Source organism: Anomaloglossus baeobatrachus, chromosome 4 (genome assembly GCF_048569485.1).
Source record: "Anomaloglossus baeobatrachus isolate aAnoBae1 chromosome 4, aAnoBae1.hap1, whole genome shotgun sequence".
Lineage (NCBI taxonomy): Eukaryota > Metazoa > Chordata > Amphibia > Anura > Aromobatidae > Anomaloglossus > Anomaloglossus baeobatrachus.
In genome coordinates this window covers 276462967-276478766 of record NC_134356.1, presented here as the reverse complement: position 1 = coordinate 276478766, position 15800 = coordinate 276462967, and the positions used below count along the sequence as shown (strand labels likewise).

The window sequence follows — 15800 nt, the reverse complement described above, 5'->3', positions numbered from 1 at the left end:
TGAAGGCAGTGGGGACCTGACAACCCTCCCCGTGGGGTTCTGGCAACCCTCCTCCTGAAGGCAGTGGGGACCTGACAACCCTCCCCGTGGGGTTCTGGCAACCCTCCTCTTGAAGGCAGTGGGGACCTGACAACCCTCCCCGTGGGGTTCTGGCAACCCTCCTCTTGGGGTCGGTCCTAGCAACTCCTCTTGGGGTAATTGGGGTCCTGGCAACCCTCCTCTTGGGGTCATTGTGGTCCTGGCAACCTTCCTCTTGGGGTCGGTGTGGTCCTGGCAACCCTCCTCTTGGGGTCGGTGGGGTCCTGGCAACCCTCCTCTTGGGGTTGGTGGGGTCCGGGCAACCCTCCCTCCTTTGGGTCGGTGGGGTCCGTGCAACTCTCCCCCCTTTGGGTCGGTGGGGTCCTAACAACCGTCCTCTGTGGGTCGGTGGGGTCCTGGCAACCCTCATCTTTGGGTCGGTAGGGTCCTGGCAACCTTCCTCGTGGGGTCATGGCAACCCTCCTCTTGGGGGCAGTGGGGTCCTGACAACCCTACTCTTGTGGGCAGTGGGATGCTGATAACCTTCCTCGTGGGGTCATGGCAACCCTCCTCTTGGGGTCAATGGGGTTCTGACAACCCTACTCTTGTGGGCAGTGTGGTGCTCACAACCTTCCTCTTGGGGTCACTGGTGTCCACAGAACCCTCCTCTTGGGGTCACTGGGGTTCTCACAACCCTCCTCTTGGGGTCACTGGGAGCCTGGCAACTTGGGGTCAGTGGGATCCTGGCAGCCATAGGCTTGGGGTCAGTGGACTCCTAGCAACCCTCCTCTTGGGGTCAATGGGATTCTGACAGCCATTGTCTTGGGGTCCGTTGTGTGTTGGCGATTACACCACTCCTCACTGGCATACACAGACAGAAGAGGGCCCATGTGTAAGAATATATGGGCCCTTTTGAGTCCAAGAGCTGATCAATAAGTACAATCATACCTGCTTTGGAGGTTGAAATGAACCCCCTAACCTCTTGGGTGTTTGTGTCAACCACACAGGTTGCACAAAAGGATATGTTTGCTCCTGTCCCTCCTCTTGCTATCACTGGGGTCCTGACAACTCTCCTCTTGGGGTCGGTAGGGTCCTGGCAACCCTCCCCCCTTTGGGTCGGTGGGGTCCAGGCAACCCTCCCCCCTTTGGGTCGGTGGGGTCCGGATAACCCTCCCCCCTTTGGGTCAGTGGGGTCCGGACAACCCTCCAGTTTAGGTCGGTGGGGTCCTGGCAACCGTCCTCTGTAGGTTGGAGGGCTCCTGACAACCCTACTCTTGGAGTCACTGGGGTCCTGACAACCCTCCTCTCGGGGGTAGTGGGGTCCTGGTAACCCTTCTCTCGGGGGTAGTGGGGTCCTGGTAACCCTCCTCTCGGGGGTAGTGGGGTCCTGGCAACCCTCCTCTCGGGGGCAGTGGGGTCCTGGCAATCCTCTCGGGGGCAGTGGGGTCCTGGCAATCCTCCTCTCGGGGGCAGTGGGGTCCTGGCAACCCTCCTCTTGGGGTCACTGGGGTCCTGGCAACCCTTGCAACTTGGGGTCAGTGGAATCCTAGCAACCCTCCTTTTGGGGTCAGTTGGATTCTGGCAGCCATAGTCGGGGTCAGTGGGGTACTGACAATTACACCCCTCCTCACTGGCATACACAGACAGAAGAGGGCCCATGTGCAAGAATATATGGGCCCTTTTGAGTCCAAGAGCTCATCAAAATGTACAATTATACCTGCTTCGGAGGTTGAAATGGACCCCCTCACCTCTTGGACGCTTGTGTCGACTACACAGGTTGCACCAAAGGATATGTTTGCTCCTGGCCCTCCTCTTGCCATCACTGGAGTCCTGACAACTCTTTTCTTGGGATCAGCGGGGTCCTGGCAACATTGTGCTTCCTTCAGCTGGATGTGCGTCCAAGGGTGCACATCCAGCACCCTTGGACGCAGAGGGTGCGGTAACCTAGTATGGGGCCCACCTTGTGCTACTTCATGTGTTAGTTATACCAGTCCGCGCAGAGCCAATATAGCTAATATCTGTGGTAGTGCTGGGAGACACGATCTTCCTGCACGGTCGCTGATGACAGGGCATGCAAAGCATAAAGTCCCAGCATGGCGACGTCATCGCTAAACACCAGGACTCTGATGTATTGGGTGCGCAATGACAGTGCTGTGATCCACCCGCGCTGGAGCCATCAGGACCCTGGGAGTAGGCGAGTATATGATTTTTCTTTTTTCTTTTTGCAGTATGGGGACAGACATTTTATATATATATATATATATATATATATATATATATATATATATATATATATATATATATATATATAAAAAGCGTGTAAGATGTCAGCCGGCTGCATTGCTAATGTCCGGTATGTACCACATAAGTGGTGTGAACCTGGAGTTCTGTTCTGGTACTTGTAGTGGCACGTTTTTGCTAACATATTCTCAGGCTAGGTTCACAGGTGGCTAAAGAGATGGGTGGGTCTGGTCACCTACATACCCCGCCCAAGGGTGTATTTGACATGTCACGTTTTTTTTTGGTTTTTTTGTTTTTTTTTTTTTAATGAAGTCAGTTGTTTGGCACACATCAGACTGTGTGGAGTCTGAGGAGGAAGTGTGGAGCAGCACTGCAGGAGGAGCAGCCTGAGAGGAAAGAGGTTGCTAATCTCTAAGACAGGGGTGGGGAACCTCCGGCCCACAGGCAGCATGCGGCCCGCCATGACCTTTTATGCAGTTCTCCCACCAGCCAGTGCTAACGTGGTCAGGACTTACTTTGTGGGTGGGTCCCACAGCAACCTCACAGCTTCCAGCAGTGTGTGCCCGCCCCATCTGCCCTCTGGAGCTGATTGCCCGCCTTCTCCTTCCGATGCTGTGTGTCCGGCGCCAGTGCTCCGGTGTTGTGAGTGCGATGCTGCTGAGTCCAGCACCCGCCCTCTGCTGCTGTGTGCCCTACCACAGTTCTGTAAACCCTCTCCCTCAGAGTTGCGTGAAACACTCAGCGCTGTGTGCCCCCCAATGCTGTGTATCACCCCAGGTTTGCGTCCTCCCTCCCCCTCAGTGATGTCAGGGCTCCCCCAGTCCTGTGTGCAGCCCCCCCCCCATCCTGTGTGCAGCCCATCACCCAGTCCTGTGTACAGCTCAAACCAGTTATGTGTGCAGCCCCCCCCCCTCTGTGGTGCCTGTAACTCCCCCCCCCCCCAGTGTGATGTCTGCGCTCCCTCCAGTGATGTCTGGTGTCTTGTGTCTGTGCCCAAGCCCCTCTTGTGGTGTGCATGCCCCCAGCGTCTCCTGTAATGTGTATGCCACCAGTGTCTCCAGTGATGTGTATGGCCCCTGCGTCTAATGTGACTTACACATCACATAGGAGATGCTGGGGGCATATACATCACAGGAGGGGCTGGGGGCATTTACATGTTCCCAGACCTTTGTGTAATGTATATGCCACCATCATCTCCTGTGATGTATATACAGCAGTCCCAGTGTCTCCTATCTGATATATGTACCGTCAGAGTCTCCTGTGATGTATATACAGCATCTGTTATGTGATGTATATGATTTACGAATCTTATTAATTATCACAAAGAGTTGACTGTGCTCCAGCCAGACAAACCTGAAAAAGCAGTTGTGAGAAGAAACATGATTAGTATCACCAAACATCACAGCCACACCAAAGAGAAGCCGCTCCGGCCACCACAGTAGAGGTGAGTTAATTGTTTCACCAAATATAATCGGGTCATTTAAACATTGATAATTCTGTGCGGCCCCTGAAAGTTAGTAGAACTTTCCAAATGGCCCCCGGCAGAAAAAAAAAAAAGCTTCCTCACGCCTGTTCTAAGAGGAAGAAGCCTCTGGAAGAAACACAGCGGAGGGAAGTCAGCCTGTGGTGAGAGACTGGCAGGAGCCAGACAGACTGCCAGGAGGGGTAGGGTGTGAGTGCATGAGGAGAGGCTGCTGAAGTGCAGTGAGGTTTTAAGGCCTCTCTGGAGGGAGACCTCTCCAATGAGATACCACTGAGGAAAGTGGATCCAAACCTATGCAGGCAAACTGCTGAAATAAGACTTGAGAAGAAAAAAAAACAAAAAAAAAAAACGTGTGACGGCCAATAAACTGTGTCCCTTTTGTAGGAAACGAGACTTTGGTTATGTACCCAGAGTGCAGTTTTTGTCATAGTTCAATAAATGTCCAGCAGTTTATTAAAACAATGTGCAACCTCAGATTGCAACAAGAGTGTAAAAAAAAATTACATAAACACATATGTATCTCTACATACATACGCCTTGCGAAAGTATTCAGCCCGCTTGAATTTTTCAAACTTTTCCCACATTTCAGGCTTCAAACAAAGATAAAAAAATGTATTTTATGGTGAAGAATCAACAACAAGTGGGACACAATTATCAAGTTGAATATTTATTGCTTATTTTAAAATTTTTGTAAAAAATTAAGACGTGCAATATTATTCAGCCCCTTTACTTTCAGTGAAGCAAACTCACTCCAGAAGTTCATTGAGAATCTCTGAATGATCCAATGTTGTCCTAAATGACTGATTATATCTATCATCATCACCCACATGTGTGTAATCCATTCTCCGTATAAATGCACCTGCTCTGTGATAGTCTCAGTGTTCTGATTAAAGCGCAGATAGCATCATGAAGACCAAGGAGCACAATAGGCAGGACCATGATACTGTTGTGGAGAATTTTAAAGTTGGATTTGGTTGCAAGAAGATTTCCACAACTTTAAACATCCCAAGGAGCACTGTGCAAGTGATCATATTAAAATGGAAGGAGTATCATACCACTGCAAATCTACCAAGACCCGGCCGTCCCTCAAACATTTCATATCAAACAATGAGAAGACTTATCAGAGATGCAGCCAAGAGGCCCATGATCACTCTGGATGAACTGCAGAGATCTACAGCTGAGGTGTGAGAGTCTGTCCATAGGACAACAATCAGTCGTACACTGCACAAATCTGGCCTTTATGGAAGAGTGGCAAGCAGAAAGCCATTTCTCAAAGATATTCATAAAAAGTGTAATTTAAAGCTTGCCACAAGCCACCTGAGAGACACACCAAACATGTAGAAGAAGGTGCTCTGGTCAGATGAAACCAAAAATTGAACTTTTTGAGCACAATGCCAAACGATATATTTGGCATAAAAGCAACACAGCTCATCACCCTGAGCACACCATTCCCAGTCAAACATGGTGGTGGCAGCATCATGGTTTGAGGCTGCTTTTCTTCAGTAGGGACAGGGAAGATGGGTCAAAATTGATGGGAAGATGGATGTAGCAAAATACAGGACCATTCTTGAAGAAAACCTGTTGGAGTCTGCAAAAGACCTGAGACTGGGACAGAGATTTGTCTTCCAAGACAACAATCCCAAACAAAGCAAAATCTACAATGGAATGGTTCACAAATAAACGTATCCAGGTGTTAGAATGGCCAAGTTAAAGTCCAGACCTGAATCCAATCGAGAATCTGTGGAAAGAGCTGAAAACTGTTCAAACGCTGTCCATCCAACCTCACTCAGCTCCAGCTGTTTGCAAAGGAAGAATGGGCAAGAATTTCAGTCTCTCGATGTGCAAAACTGATAGACACATACCCCAAGTGACTGCAGCTGTAATCGCAGCAAAAGGTGGCACTACAAAGTATTAACTTAAAGGGGACGAATAATATTGCACGCCCCAATTTTCAGTTTATTATTTACAAAAATTTAAAATAAGCAATAAATATCCTTCATCTTCACAATTGTGTCCCACTTATTGATTCTTCACCCTAATATTAATAAACATCTTTGTTTGAAACCTGAAATGTTGGAAAAAGGTTGAAAAATTCAAGGGAGCCGAATACTTTTGCAAGGCACTGTATACATGCATATAATTAGCACACACACACACACTTACTTCAGAAGTTTGTGGTCACCCAGACAATTTTGTCTTTTCCATGAAAAATCATGCTGTTATTTATCAAATGAGTTGCATAATGAATAGAAAATATAGTCCAGACATTAACTAGGTTAGAAAATAATAATTTTCTCTTTCACACTTTGCTTTCGTCACAGAATGCTCTCTTTGCAGCAATTCCAGCTTTGCAGACCTTTGGCATGCTAGCTGTTAATATGCTGAGGTAATCTGGAGATATTTCACCCCTCACTTCCAGAAGCCCCTCCACAAGTTGGATTGGCTTGATGGGCACTTTTTGCGTACCATACGGTCAAGCTGCTCCCACAACAGCTCAATAGGGTTGAGATCTGGTGACTGGGCTGGCCACTCCATTACAGATAGAATACCAGCTGCCTGCTTCTTCCCTAAATAGTTCATGCATAATTTAGAAGTGTGCTTTGGGTCATTGTACTGTTGTAGAATGATATTTCGGCCAATCAAGCACTGTCCACAGGGTATGACATGGCATTGCAAAATGGAGCGATAGCCATCCTTATTCAAAATCCCTTTTACCTTGTACAAATCTCCCACTTTACTAGCACCAAAGCAACCCCAGACCATCACATTACCTCCACCATGCTTGACAGATGGCGTCTGGATCACACAGAAGAACATTTGCAAGACTCAAACACCTCAAACTTCGATTTGTCTGCCCATAACACTTTTTTCCAATCTTCCTCTGTCCAATGTCTGTTCTTTTGCCCATATTAATCTTTTCCTTTTATTAGCCAGTCACAGATATGGCTTTCTTTGCCACGCTGCCGTGAAGGCCAGCATACCAGATTCGCCTCTTCTCTGTAGACGTTGACACTGGCGTTTTGTTGGTACTATTTAATGAAGCTGCCCGCTGAGGACCTGTGAGGCGTCGATTTCTCAAACTAGAGACTCTAATGTACTTGTCTTGTTGCTCAGTTGTGCAGCGGGGCCTCCCACGTCTTTCTACTCTGGTTAGAGCTTGTGTGTGCACTCTCCTCTGAAGGGAGTAGTACACACCATTTTAGGAAAGCTTTGGTTTCTTGGCAATTTATCGCAGGGAATATACTTCATTTCTAAAGAACAAGAAAAGACTGTCGAGTTTCACATGAAAGTTCTTTTTTTCTGGCCATTTTGAGAGTTGTAATGCTCCAGATTCCCAACTAGGTCAAAAGGAAGGTCAGTTTTATAGCTTCTCTAATCAGCAAAACTGTTTTCAGCTGTGCTAACATACTTCCACAAGTGTTTTAAAGGGATTTCTAAACAACCATTAGCCTTTTAACAGTTAGCAAACACAATGTACCATTAGCACACAATAACAGGAAAGCCAGGCACTGCAGCCACAAGCACTATGGTGTGGAGCTGTACTCACAGTCCGTGATTGTAACCATCAGTGGACTTCCAGCAGCCCCAGGTGGAGCTCAGCCAGCGTAGCAGTCGATTAGAGGAATCCAAAAGGAAGAGAAGAAAGCGGCACTTCACGGTGGGATTCTGCGGTTTTAATAACACTGCAAACCGGTTACAACATGTGGGGGGGGGGGGTTGTGCGGGCACGTCTGACAACGGCCGCTTCGTGCTGCAGCAAAGCGCTTCCACACCCCTCTACCCCACATGCTTTAACTTGTTTGCACAGAGTTACTAAAACTGCAGAATCCCACTGTGAAGTGCCGCTTTCTCCTCTTCCTTTGGATTTAAATATATAATATCAATTATATCAATAAATCAAAATTTTGTATTTTCTGAAAATGAGATGGTCAAAATAAAAAAAAAAATGCATTGTTTTCCGATGCCTCAAATAATGCAAAGAAAAGAAGATAACTGCAATATGGGTTTGCTCCTGTTTTTTTTTTTAAAAAAAAAATAAATACATAAATTCTTGTGTACTACAGAAATCATAACCTGTTCTCACATTCCCTAATAGCTCAGTGTGTTAGGTTAATTGCCAAGCAAAAAAGGTCACTGGCTCAAGTTGCAAAGCAGCCAAGAAAAAAAACGAGCTATGAAAACCGCACCGAAATGGCATCAAAAACGCATGCGGTTTTGGTGTGTTTTTTGCCATGAGATGAAGATTTGGTGCAGAAATATCTGCAACCAAATGCTCAACGTGTGCACATAGCCTAATCCAGTAACACGGCACAGAGTTCAATGACTTCAGTGTTCACATCAGGTCAGTTCACCTGATGGTGACAGCGGGGGTACCGCGTGTCCCTAATGCTGCAGTGCTTGGTTGTAATTTCAAATGTGACCGCGTACTGCAATCCCACATCTAGCAGAGGTGGTATAGTCATGGGACCACGTGTGAATTACTTTTGACCTGCAGGTGTTTTTTTTTTTTGTTAGTTTTTGTGGTGGGGAGGAATAAAATGAGTTTTTTATTTTAAGTATTTTTTATTTTTTTTTTGCTTACAGGGTTAGTAATGGGGGATCCCCGTTAATAACATCTGGCTTGCTGCAAGCTATCTTTTTTTGGCAATTCACAGCTGTTATCCCCTTATATTACCCCGATTGCCAATGGACCAGAGCAATTGGGTGAGCCGGATAAAGTGTCAGAATTGGCACATCTAATGGATACAGCAATTCTGGGGTGGCTGAAGGCTGCTATGTTTAGGCTGCAGAGGGCCCCATAATCATGGGTCTCCCTGGTGTGAAAATACCAGCCCCCAGCTATCCGCTTTATCTTGGCTTGGTATCAACATTGGGTGGGACCGGCAGCTACGGGAGGATTCATTACTGAAGACCTGACCCACAAAGTCCTGCCCAAATGCACATGCCACTCAAGCACTGGACTTATATCTTGGACCTCTAATAATTGTTTTTCCTGCAATCAAAAGATCCAATCTCTAAACTGAAGGTACGGTTTGATTCACCATCCTAGCGCCAGTAAGGCACTGCCTTTACTATATGTGAAAATCCTGCTGGTTAGTTCCCTTTAACTGAACCATCCATGGGCATCTTTCTCCTCCAATTCCTTAAAATAAAAATCATGCCTTAGGCTATGTGCGCACGTTGCATTTTTACCTGCGTTTCTGCAGCGTTTTTAGCGGCAGCGTTTTTGCGCTAAAACGCATGCGTTTGTTTTCCAGCAAAGTCTATGGGAAAAGATGAAATCCTGTCTGCACTTTGCTTTTTTTTCTGCAGCGTTTAATTTGCATATTTTGGGTCAAAAACCATGCAGAAAAAGCAGCAGCATGGCAGTTTTTGCCATTTCTGCAGCGTTTCCTTAACATTGGAGTCAATGAGAAATGGCAAAAGGCAACCAAAAGCACAATTCCTGCGTTTTACCTTTTTACCTGCGTTTTTGGCTTCAAAAACGCATGCTTTTCTGGCTTCAAAAACGCATGCTTTTCTGGCATAAAATTAAAGGGTTATAATGTTCCTTTACACATACACAATAACCGAAAATTTAAATGCTAAAAAATAATAAACTTTACCTATTTTTCTGTTGAAATGTGCATAACCACTATTTCATTAAAATTGATAATTTTCCATATAGTTTTATTAAAAGGTAATTTTATCCTTTTTTTCTCTTTTTTCATTCTTTTTGACTATTCCAACTTTCTCAGTGTTTTTACCTGCGTTTTCCAGGGTGGATAAAAATCTTGATTTAAAAAAAATCAAAAAAATCAGATTTTTTTGATTTAAATCATTTGATTTAAATCAGATTTTTTAATCAAGTTGTACACAAGCAAAACTTTGTCTTTTTGCAAATCTAATTGTTTTACACAAATAAAAATATTAAAACAGTTGATTATGAAACCTAATAATTTTTATTTGCACTATTAAACACTCAGAATTGAACTACAGAGAGTAAAGCTGGTGTCACACATGACGACGACAACAACGACGTCGCTGCTACGTCACCATTTTCTGTGACGTTGCAGCGACGTCCCGTCGCTGTCGCTGTGTGTGACATCCAGCAACGACCTGGCCCCTGCTGTGAGGTCGCCGGTCGTTGCTGAATGTCCAGCTTCATTTTTGGTAGTCACTCTCCCGCTGTGACACACACATCGCTGTGTGTGACAGCGAGAGAGCGACGAAATGAAGCGATCAGGAGCCGGCACTGGCAGCTGTGGTAAGCTGTAACCAGCGTAAACATCGGGTAACCAAGGGAAGACCTTTCCCTGGTTACCCGATGTTTACGCTGGTTACCAGCCTCCGCTCTTGCTGCCAGTGCCGGCTCCTGCACTGTGACATGTGGCTGCAGTATGCATCGGGTAATTAACCCGATGTATACTGTAGCAAGGAGAGCAAGGAGCCAGCGCTAAGCAGCGCGCGCGGCTCCTTGCTCTCTGCACTGTGACATGTAGCTGCAGCACACATCGGGTTAATTAACCCGATGTGTACTGTACCTAGGAGAGCAAGGAGCCAGCGCTAAGCGCGGCTCCCTGCTCTCTGCACATGTAGCACAGCGACGTTATGATCGCTGCTGCGTCGCTGTGTTTGACAGCTAAGCAGCGATCATAACAGCGACTTACAAGGTCGCTGTTACGTCACCGAAAATGGTGACGTAACAGCGACGTCGCTTAGTGTGACACCAGCTTAAGTACTTTTTAACAATAGCCTATCTCTAACGTTTGAAGTAAGCAAACATCTTCAGTGAATACATCAGTCCTTTAAGCCTACTGTTTATTTAGGACTTTTAATAGGAAAACCAGTTGTCCTGCTTTAGCAGCTCCTAAGCGGTTTCGGACTGTTGTGTGCACACAACCAAATGAAGAAAACAATCTCTCTACTCCTGCGGATGAAGCCGATGCAGTCAGTAGCTGAGTAGCTAGATTTATTATCTTTGCTGGAAGAACAAGTGATTGCGACGTCCACCAGTCCAGTGGTTTTAGTTCATTAACGACGTTATCTGCAAACATGTATTTTTGAAATGGTGCAGATTCACACTTCAATTTCAGCACAGTTGCCACAATGTCATGGTTAGTATTGGCGAGCCACTCCATTGCAGAGTTGATTTCCGCCTCAGATAATTTTTTCCCTCTGTAGATGGGATGCAAGATATTGGCTAAATAGTGTTCTTCTTTTAATGCTTGGTCCTTGCGGTGCTGTATTGCAACCTTTACATTGTTTGAGAGGTTCAAGAGATCTAGAGAACCTTCTAAATCTTTCCAAACTTCTGTGGCATCAGCTATGGTTGCAGTATCTTTCTGCATTTTATCCAACGCAATCGATATTGGCTTTAACCTTTCCAAAAGGTCCTCGGCATTTCTCTTCACACCAAGATTTAATACTTTGCTTCGTATATTAGCATCAATTTTATCCCGATGTGTTTCGCAAATGGACAGTAATTTTGACCAGTTGTTAATAAACAGTTCCAAGCAGTCAGCCAAGGTATTCCATCTAACATCTTGTGGTAGAACCAACTTCAGTCCTCCTATTTCCTTGTAGGTTGCATGTGCAAAATGATTATTGCGGAAATATTTAACAATTTCTACAACATGTTCCTTGACACCCAAAATATGCAGGTCTTTTGCCAAAAGATGCAACAAATGGGCAGAACAACCGTATGTAATGACATTTGTGTCATCCTGTGCCAGTTCCGCTCGCATTTTTGCCACATTGCTTGCGTTATCAGTAACTAAGCTCCTTACTTTACATCCAAACTGTTCTTGGCATTGGTGAATTGAGTTCTTAGCAATTTCAAGTAAATATTCAGCAGTATGTGAATTTCCAGATGTGTCGATTGTGTCTGTAAGGTAAGTTTCACCATCTTCTGTTGTGACACAAGTGCAAATTATGGGGTCGTTGTGGATGTTGCTCCAACCATCCAAGCTCATGTTAACAACCTTGTCTTTCAAATATTTTGTACAAGCCGCTCTTTCTATGTCGTATACAGCCTGAAGATGTTTTCCTGAGATATCAAATCTACTTGGTGGTTTGTAGCCTGGTCTAATTCCTTCAATCATTTGTACAAACAATGGGTGCTCAACTAGTCGGAAAGAAGAATTGGTTGCAAATATGAATTTAGCAATTAATTCATCAAAATGTTCTTTCTGGCTCGTCGTAGTCTTTAAGATGAATTTTTCTACACTTTGTTGCACGCAAAGTTTTTTTTTGGGCTGCTTTGTTGAAGTTGTACCCAGATATTGATTGTCACGTGCAGCACAAGCCATATTTGACCCTGAAAGCACAGAAATTAAAAATATAAATCGACTGCGTATTTGAAGAAATATAACGAAAATATTGAAACAAACGTTTTGAACAATGTAATGGTCCTCGTCCTATAAGGGCTGTCTCAAAAGTTATGCTACTCAAGTTTTCCGGTGAGGTTGCTGTAATACTGGTAACTAATATCAGAGCCTCAGCAACTGAAAAAAATTATGTCACAAAAGTTTTAAAAATGTTTTTTTTTAAAATGGTCAATTTGGCAGACTTCAAAAGTGAATTGCAGCCTACAATAAAAAAAAAATAAGCGTATACACACTTTATTTTTACTTAAAGGACATGTGCACCTTTATTTTTTAAGGTGCAGCCAGTCACAGTGTGCACATGTCCTCCCCCCGCAGCTCTCTTACCTCCGATGTCAGCGCTGCGGGGATCCGTGGCTTCGTTCTGCCCATCCGCGAGCGCGCCTCCATTCATTTCAATGGAGCGTGCGGCCCGCTGACGTCACGCCGCTGGATCACTGCGAGTAGGCCGCAACCGGAGGACGGGAGGCGGACGGTCAAAACGAAGCCACGGATCTCAGCGCTGCGGGGATCGGAGGTAAGAGCGCTGCGGGGGGGGGACATGTGCACCTTAAAAAAATAAAGGTGCACATGTCCTTTAGCGTTAATTTTCTGTGAAATATTGCCTTAACATAAATTTAAATTCTATACTCCAGAACTACCAGTGCTAGAAGTTTTTCTTTTCATAGACTTTAACCATCCCAGTAAAATGTTAAAAAAATAGGTTGTAAATTAATTGCCAGACTTACCACTAGTACTAGGCTCCTGGTGCATAAGAAGCTGTGGGGGTTCATTGACATTAGTTGTATCACTATCAACATCTTCATTTCCCTTCTGGTTGCAGTTTTCATAATGTGATTTCAAACGGCAAACAAGTCCTTGGATATCCTTTTGACAGTATTTGCACTTTGCTCTTGCACCTTTCTTTCCAAGATCTGCTGTTGGCATCTCAACAAAATGAACCCAAATAGGGTCTCTCTTACGACCTGCTGCCATGGCTCACACAGATCACTTATGAAGTTTGATTGTTACTACAGCCTGAGCCAAGCACTGCTGATGTTACTACAGCCTGAGCCAAGTACTGCTGACTATCCAATAAGTTTGGGCATGTCAACTGAATGCAGGGAAAAAGAAACTAAACCAAAACTGAAATCAAGCTGGAAGTGTGGAATTAAAGGGGCAGTATGAACAAAATGTGGAGGCTATTAATAGTTTATACAATTAAGACATGCTGCTTTTAAACACCTACCTATTGCCATATAGTAAAACAAAAAAGATTTTTACTTACTTTGGGGTCCCCCCCTCACCCTGGCGTTAGATCGTTGCCCCTAGTTTCGTCCGTGTAACTATGGGCGCACATGCACACTGCTCTCACTTCTCATTTTAATCGTGATTTATATTAAAAAAAAACCTTTTGATTTAAATCAGTGATTTAAATCATGATTAAAATCATGATTTAAATCGATCCGAATTAAATAGAAAAAAATCTTTTGATTTAAATCGTGATTTAAATCATGATTTAAATCGGCGTGATTTAAATCAATCCACCCTGGCGTTTTCACCTGTGTTTCTGCAGATGCATTTTGTAGTTCAAAAGTGCTGAAAACGCACTAAAAACGCAGTAAATACGCATGCGTTTTTAGTGCTAAAAAATGGTCAAAAGCTATTTGGTCAAAAACCAAGGGAAGGAAAACGTGCAGAATAAACTGCAGGTACTCCGACACAACGTGTGGACATAGCCTTACAACTCCAGTACGGATTGCTAACTGAATTACTTGGAGTTACTGTGTTATAAAATATTCAGGCTGAAGGTTTTAGTATTAGGGTACTTTCACACTTGTGGTCAGCGGAGTCCTTCACTATGGAGAATAGCGCAGTCCGTTACAAGTCTATGGAGAATAGCGCAGTCCGTTAACGCACTGCGCTATTCTCCATAGACTTGTATGGACAACGCACTGTAACGCAAGTGTCAGCGTTGCATCCGCTGGATGACAGTCGTTATTTTGACGCTGCACCGGGCGGAAGGAACGCAGCATGCAACTTTTTTTGAGCAGCGCAATCTGTAGGATTTCACTGCGCATGCTTTTTTTTAAAAGAAAAAAAAAAAAAAAATTAAAAACTTTATTTGGTCTCTCGGTGGCCGAACGTTCAGCTGAGCGCCCGGCCTCCGGCATGCGAGAGCGCTCAGCTGAGCGCCCGGCCGCCAGCATGCAAGAGCGCTCAGCTGATCGTTCACAATAGTCTGCTGCCGGTAAAACTGTAAAAAAAAAAAAAAAAAAAAAAGCTTTTTGTTTTGTACGATCCGTAGCATCTGTTGCGCCACTATATGCAACGCATCTGTTGCATCCGTCACACAACGCAATGCTACGGAAGCCGTCCAACGCAAGTGTGAAACTAGCCTTTAAAAAGGAAAACATCTTTGCCATGTACTATATAGGAAATGAAGTAGAATAACTGCATTTAATAAATCAAAACTTTAATAGTGAGGAATACAGGCATCTTCCTTGTTTATACATTTACTACACATTTGGGTGTCAAGACCCAATGTATACGAGTGTAACAAAATTCACTGGCTTGATCTTTACAATTGCTATATTGTGGAGGCCAACGTTATGGAAAACAAAAAAAAAAAAAAAATACTGCCATGTCAGCCATACCCTGTTCTAAGATCTCTGAATAAATACATTTCACAAAATAAATTGTCCGGCATCTGCCAATTGCTTATTTATTGCTCACAATAAGTCGAATCTTTACAATTGGTATCAGACCTCACATGAAACAAAGTCAGACATTTTATATAAAAACCTATAAAAGATATTTAAATTTGTATCTAATACTTTTAAAGGTAACTGGCTGTTTGACCTTTATGAGATGGTGCAGCCAATTTCTTATATAAAATAACATTGTTATGAATAAAATAGGAAGCTTATTTACTGCCTCTAAGCAGACATTTGCACAAGACTTTTGCCGCCACCACCAATTACACTTAAATACAAAAGGCAAAGTACGTGTCTTACAATTCTTACCTTGGTAAGACAAGATATTCCCTGTACTTCAGCTGTAACAAAGTCACTATCTACAGCAGCAGAAGTCATAGTTAGCCTCAAAAAAATGTACAGTTTACTATTGAGTATAGATATGACAAAATAGTGTGCAGGATCCCATAGGAATTCAATAAATTATCTTCCACGTTTCAATTCAATAAAACAGTCGTATGGTTCACAAACAAGCTATCATCTCAAATTGGTCATAACGCCATTGTGATTTAATGAAAGAAACCACCATTTGCTCGGTTAAATCTTGTAACGTCTTATTGACCACAAGACCGAACAATCTGTTCTCACTGGAAATGTTTATACTGATGATGGGGGAGGGGGAACAAAAAAAAAAACAAAAACAAAAAAGGGAAGACAGGTGCAAGTCAGGACCCCCCCGCCCCTGCTGCAAATATAACAGTCATTATGAGGAACGGTCTCATGAGGGTGGAGATGTGCCTGTTCGCAGATTTAACTGTGACAAAGAGTTCATTTGTTTGTTTAATGGCTTCAGAGGAGTGTTGCATGTCAGAGCCGGAGGAAACCGATGATGATATCTGTCTAGTCGCAAATATTTCACAGTCACCAGCTTTCCTAATGGAGGAAAAACAAAAAGGTATTACTAAAGTGCTGCTTATTGTGAACTAAATGTACTAAAATACAAAGTGCGGCAATCCT

General features: G+C 44.1%; 1 protein-coding gene across 1 annotated transcript in view; it reads right to left on the bottom strand.

Moving 5' to 3' along the window:
* Positions 1 to 14546: 14546 nt before the first annotated feature.
* LEMD3 (LEM domain containing 3) overlaps positions 14547 to 15800 on the bottom strand; it is a 141401-nt gene continuing 140147 nt past the window's right edge. The window contains exon 13 of the mRNA XM_075344861.1: positions 14547 to 15716. Within this exon, the coding sequence (XP_075200976.1) occupies positions 15562 to 15716 (155 nt within the window). The 3' untranslated portion in view covers positions 14547 to 15561. The remainder of the gene's footprint in view (positions 15717 to 15800) is intronic.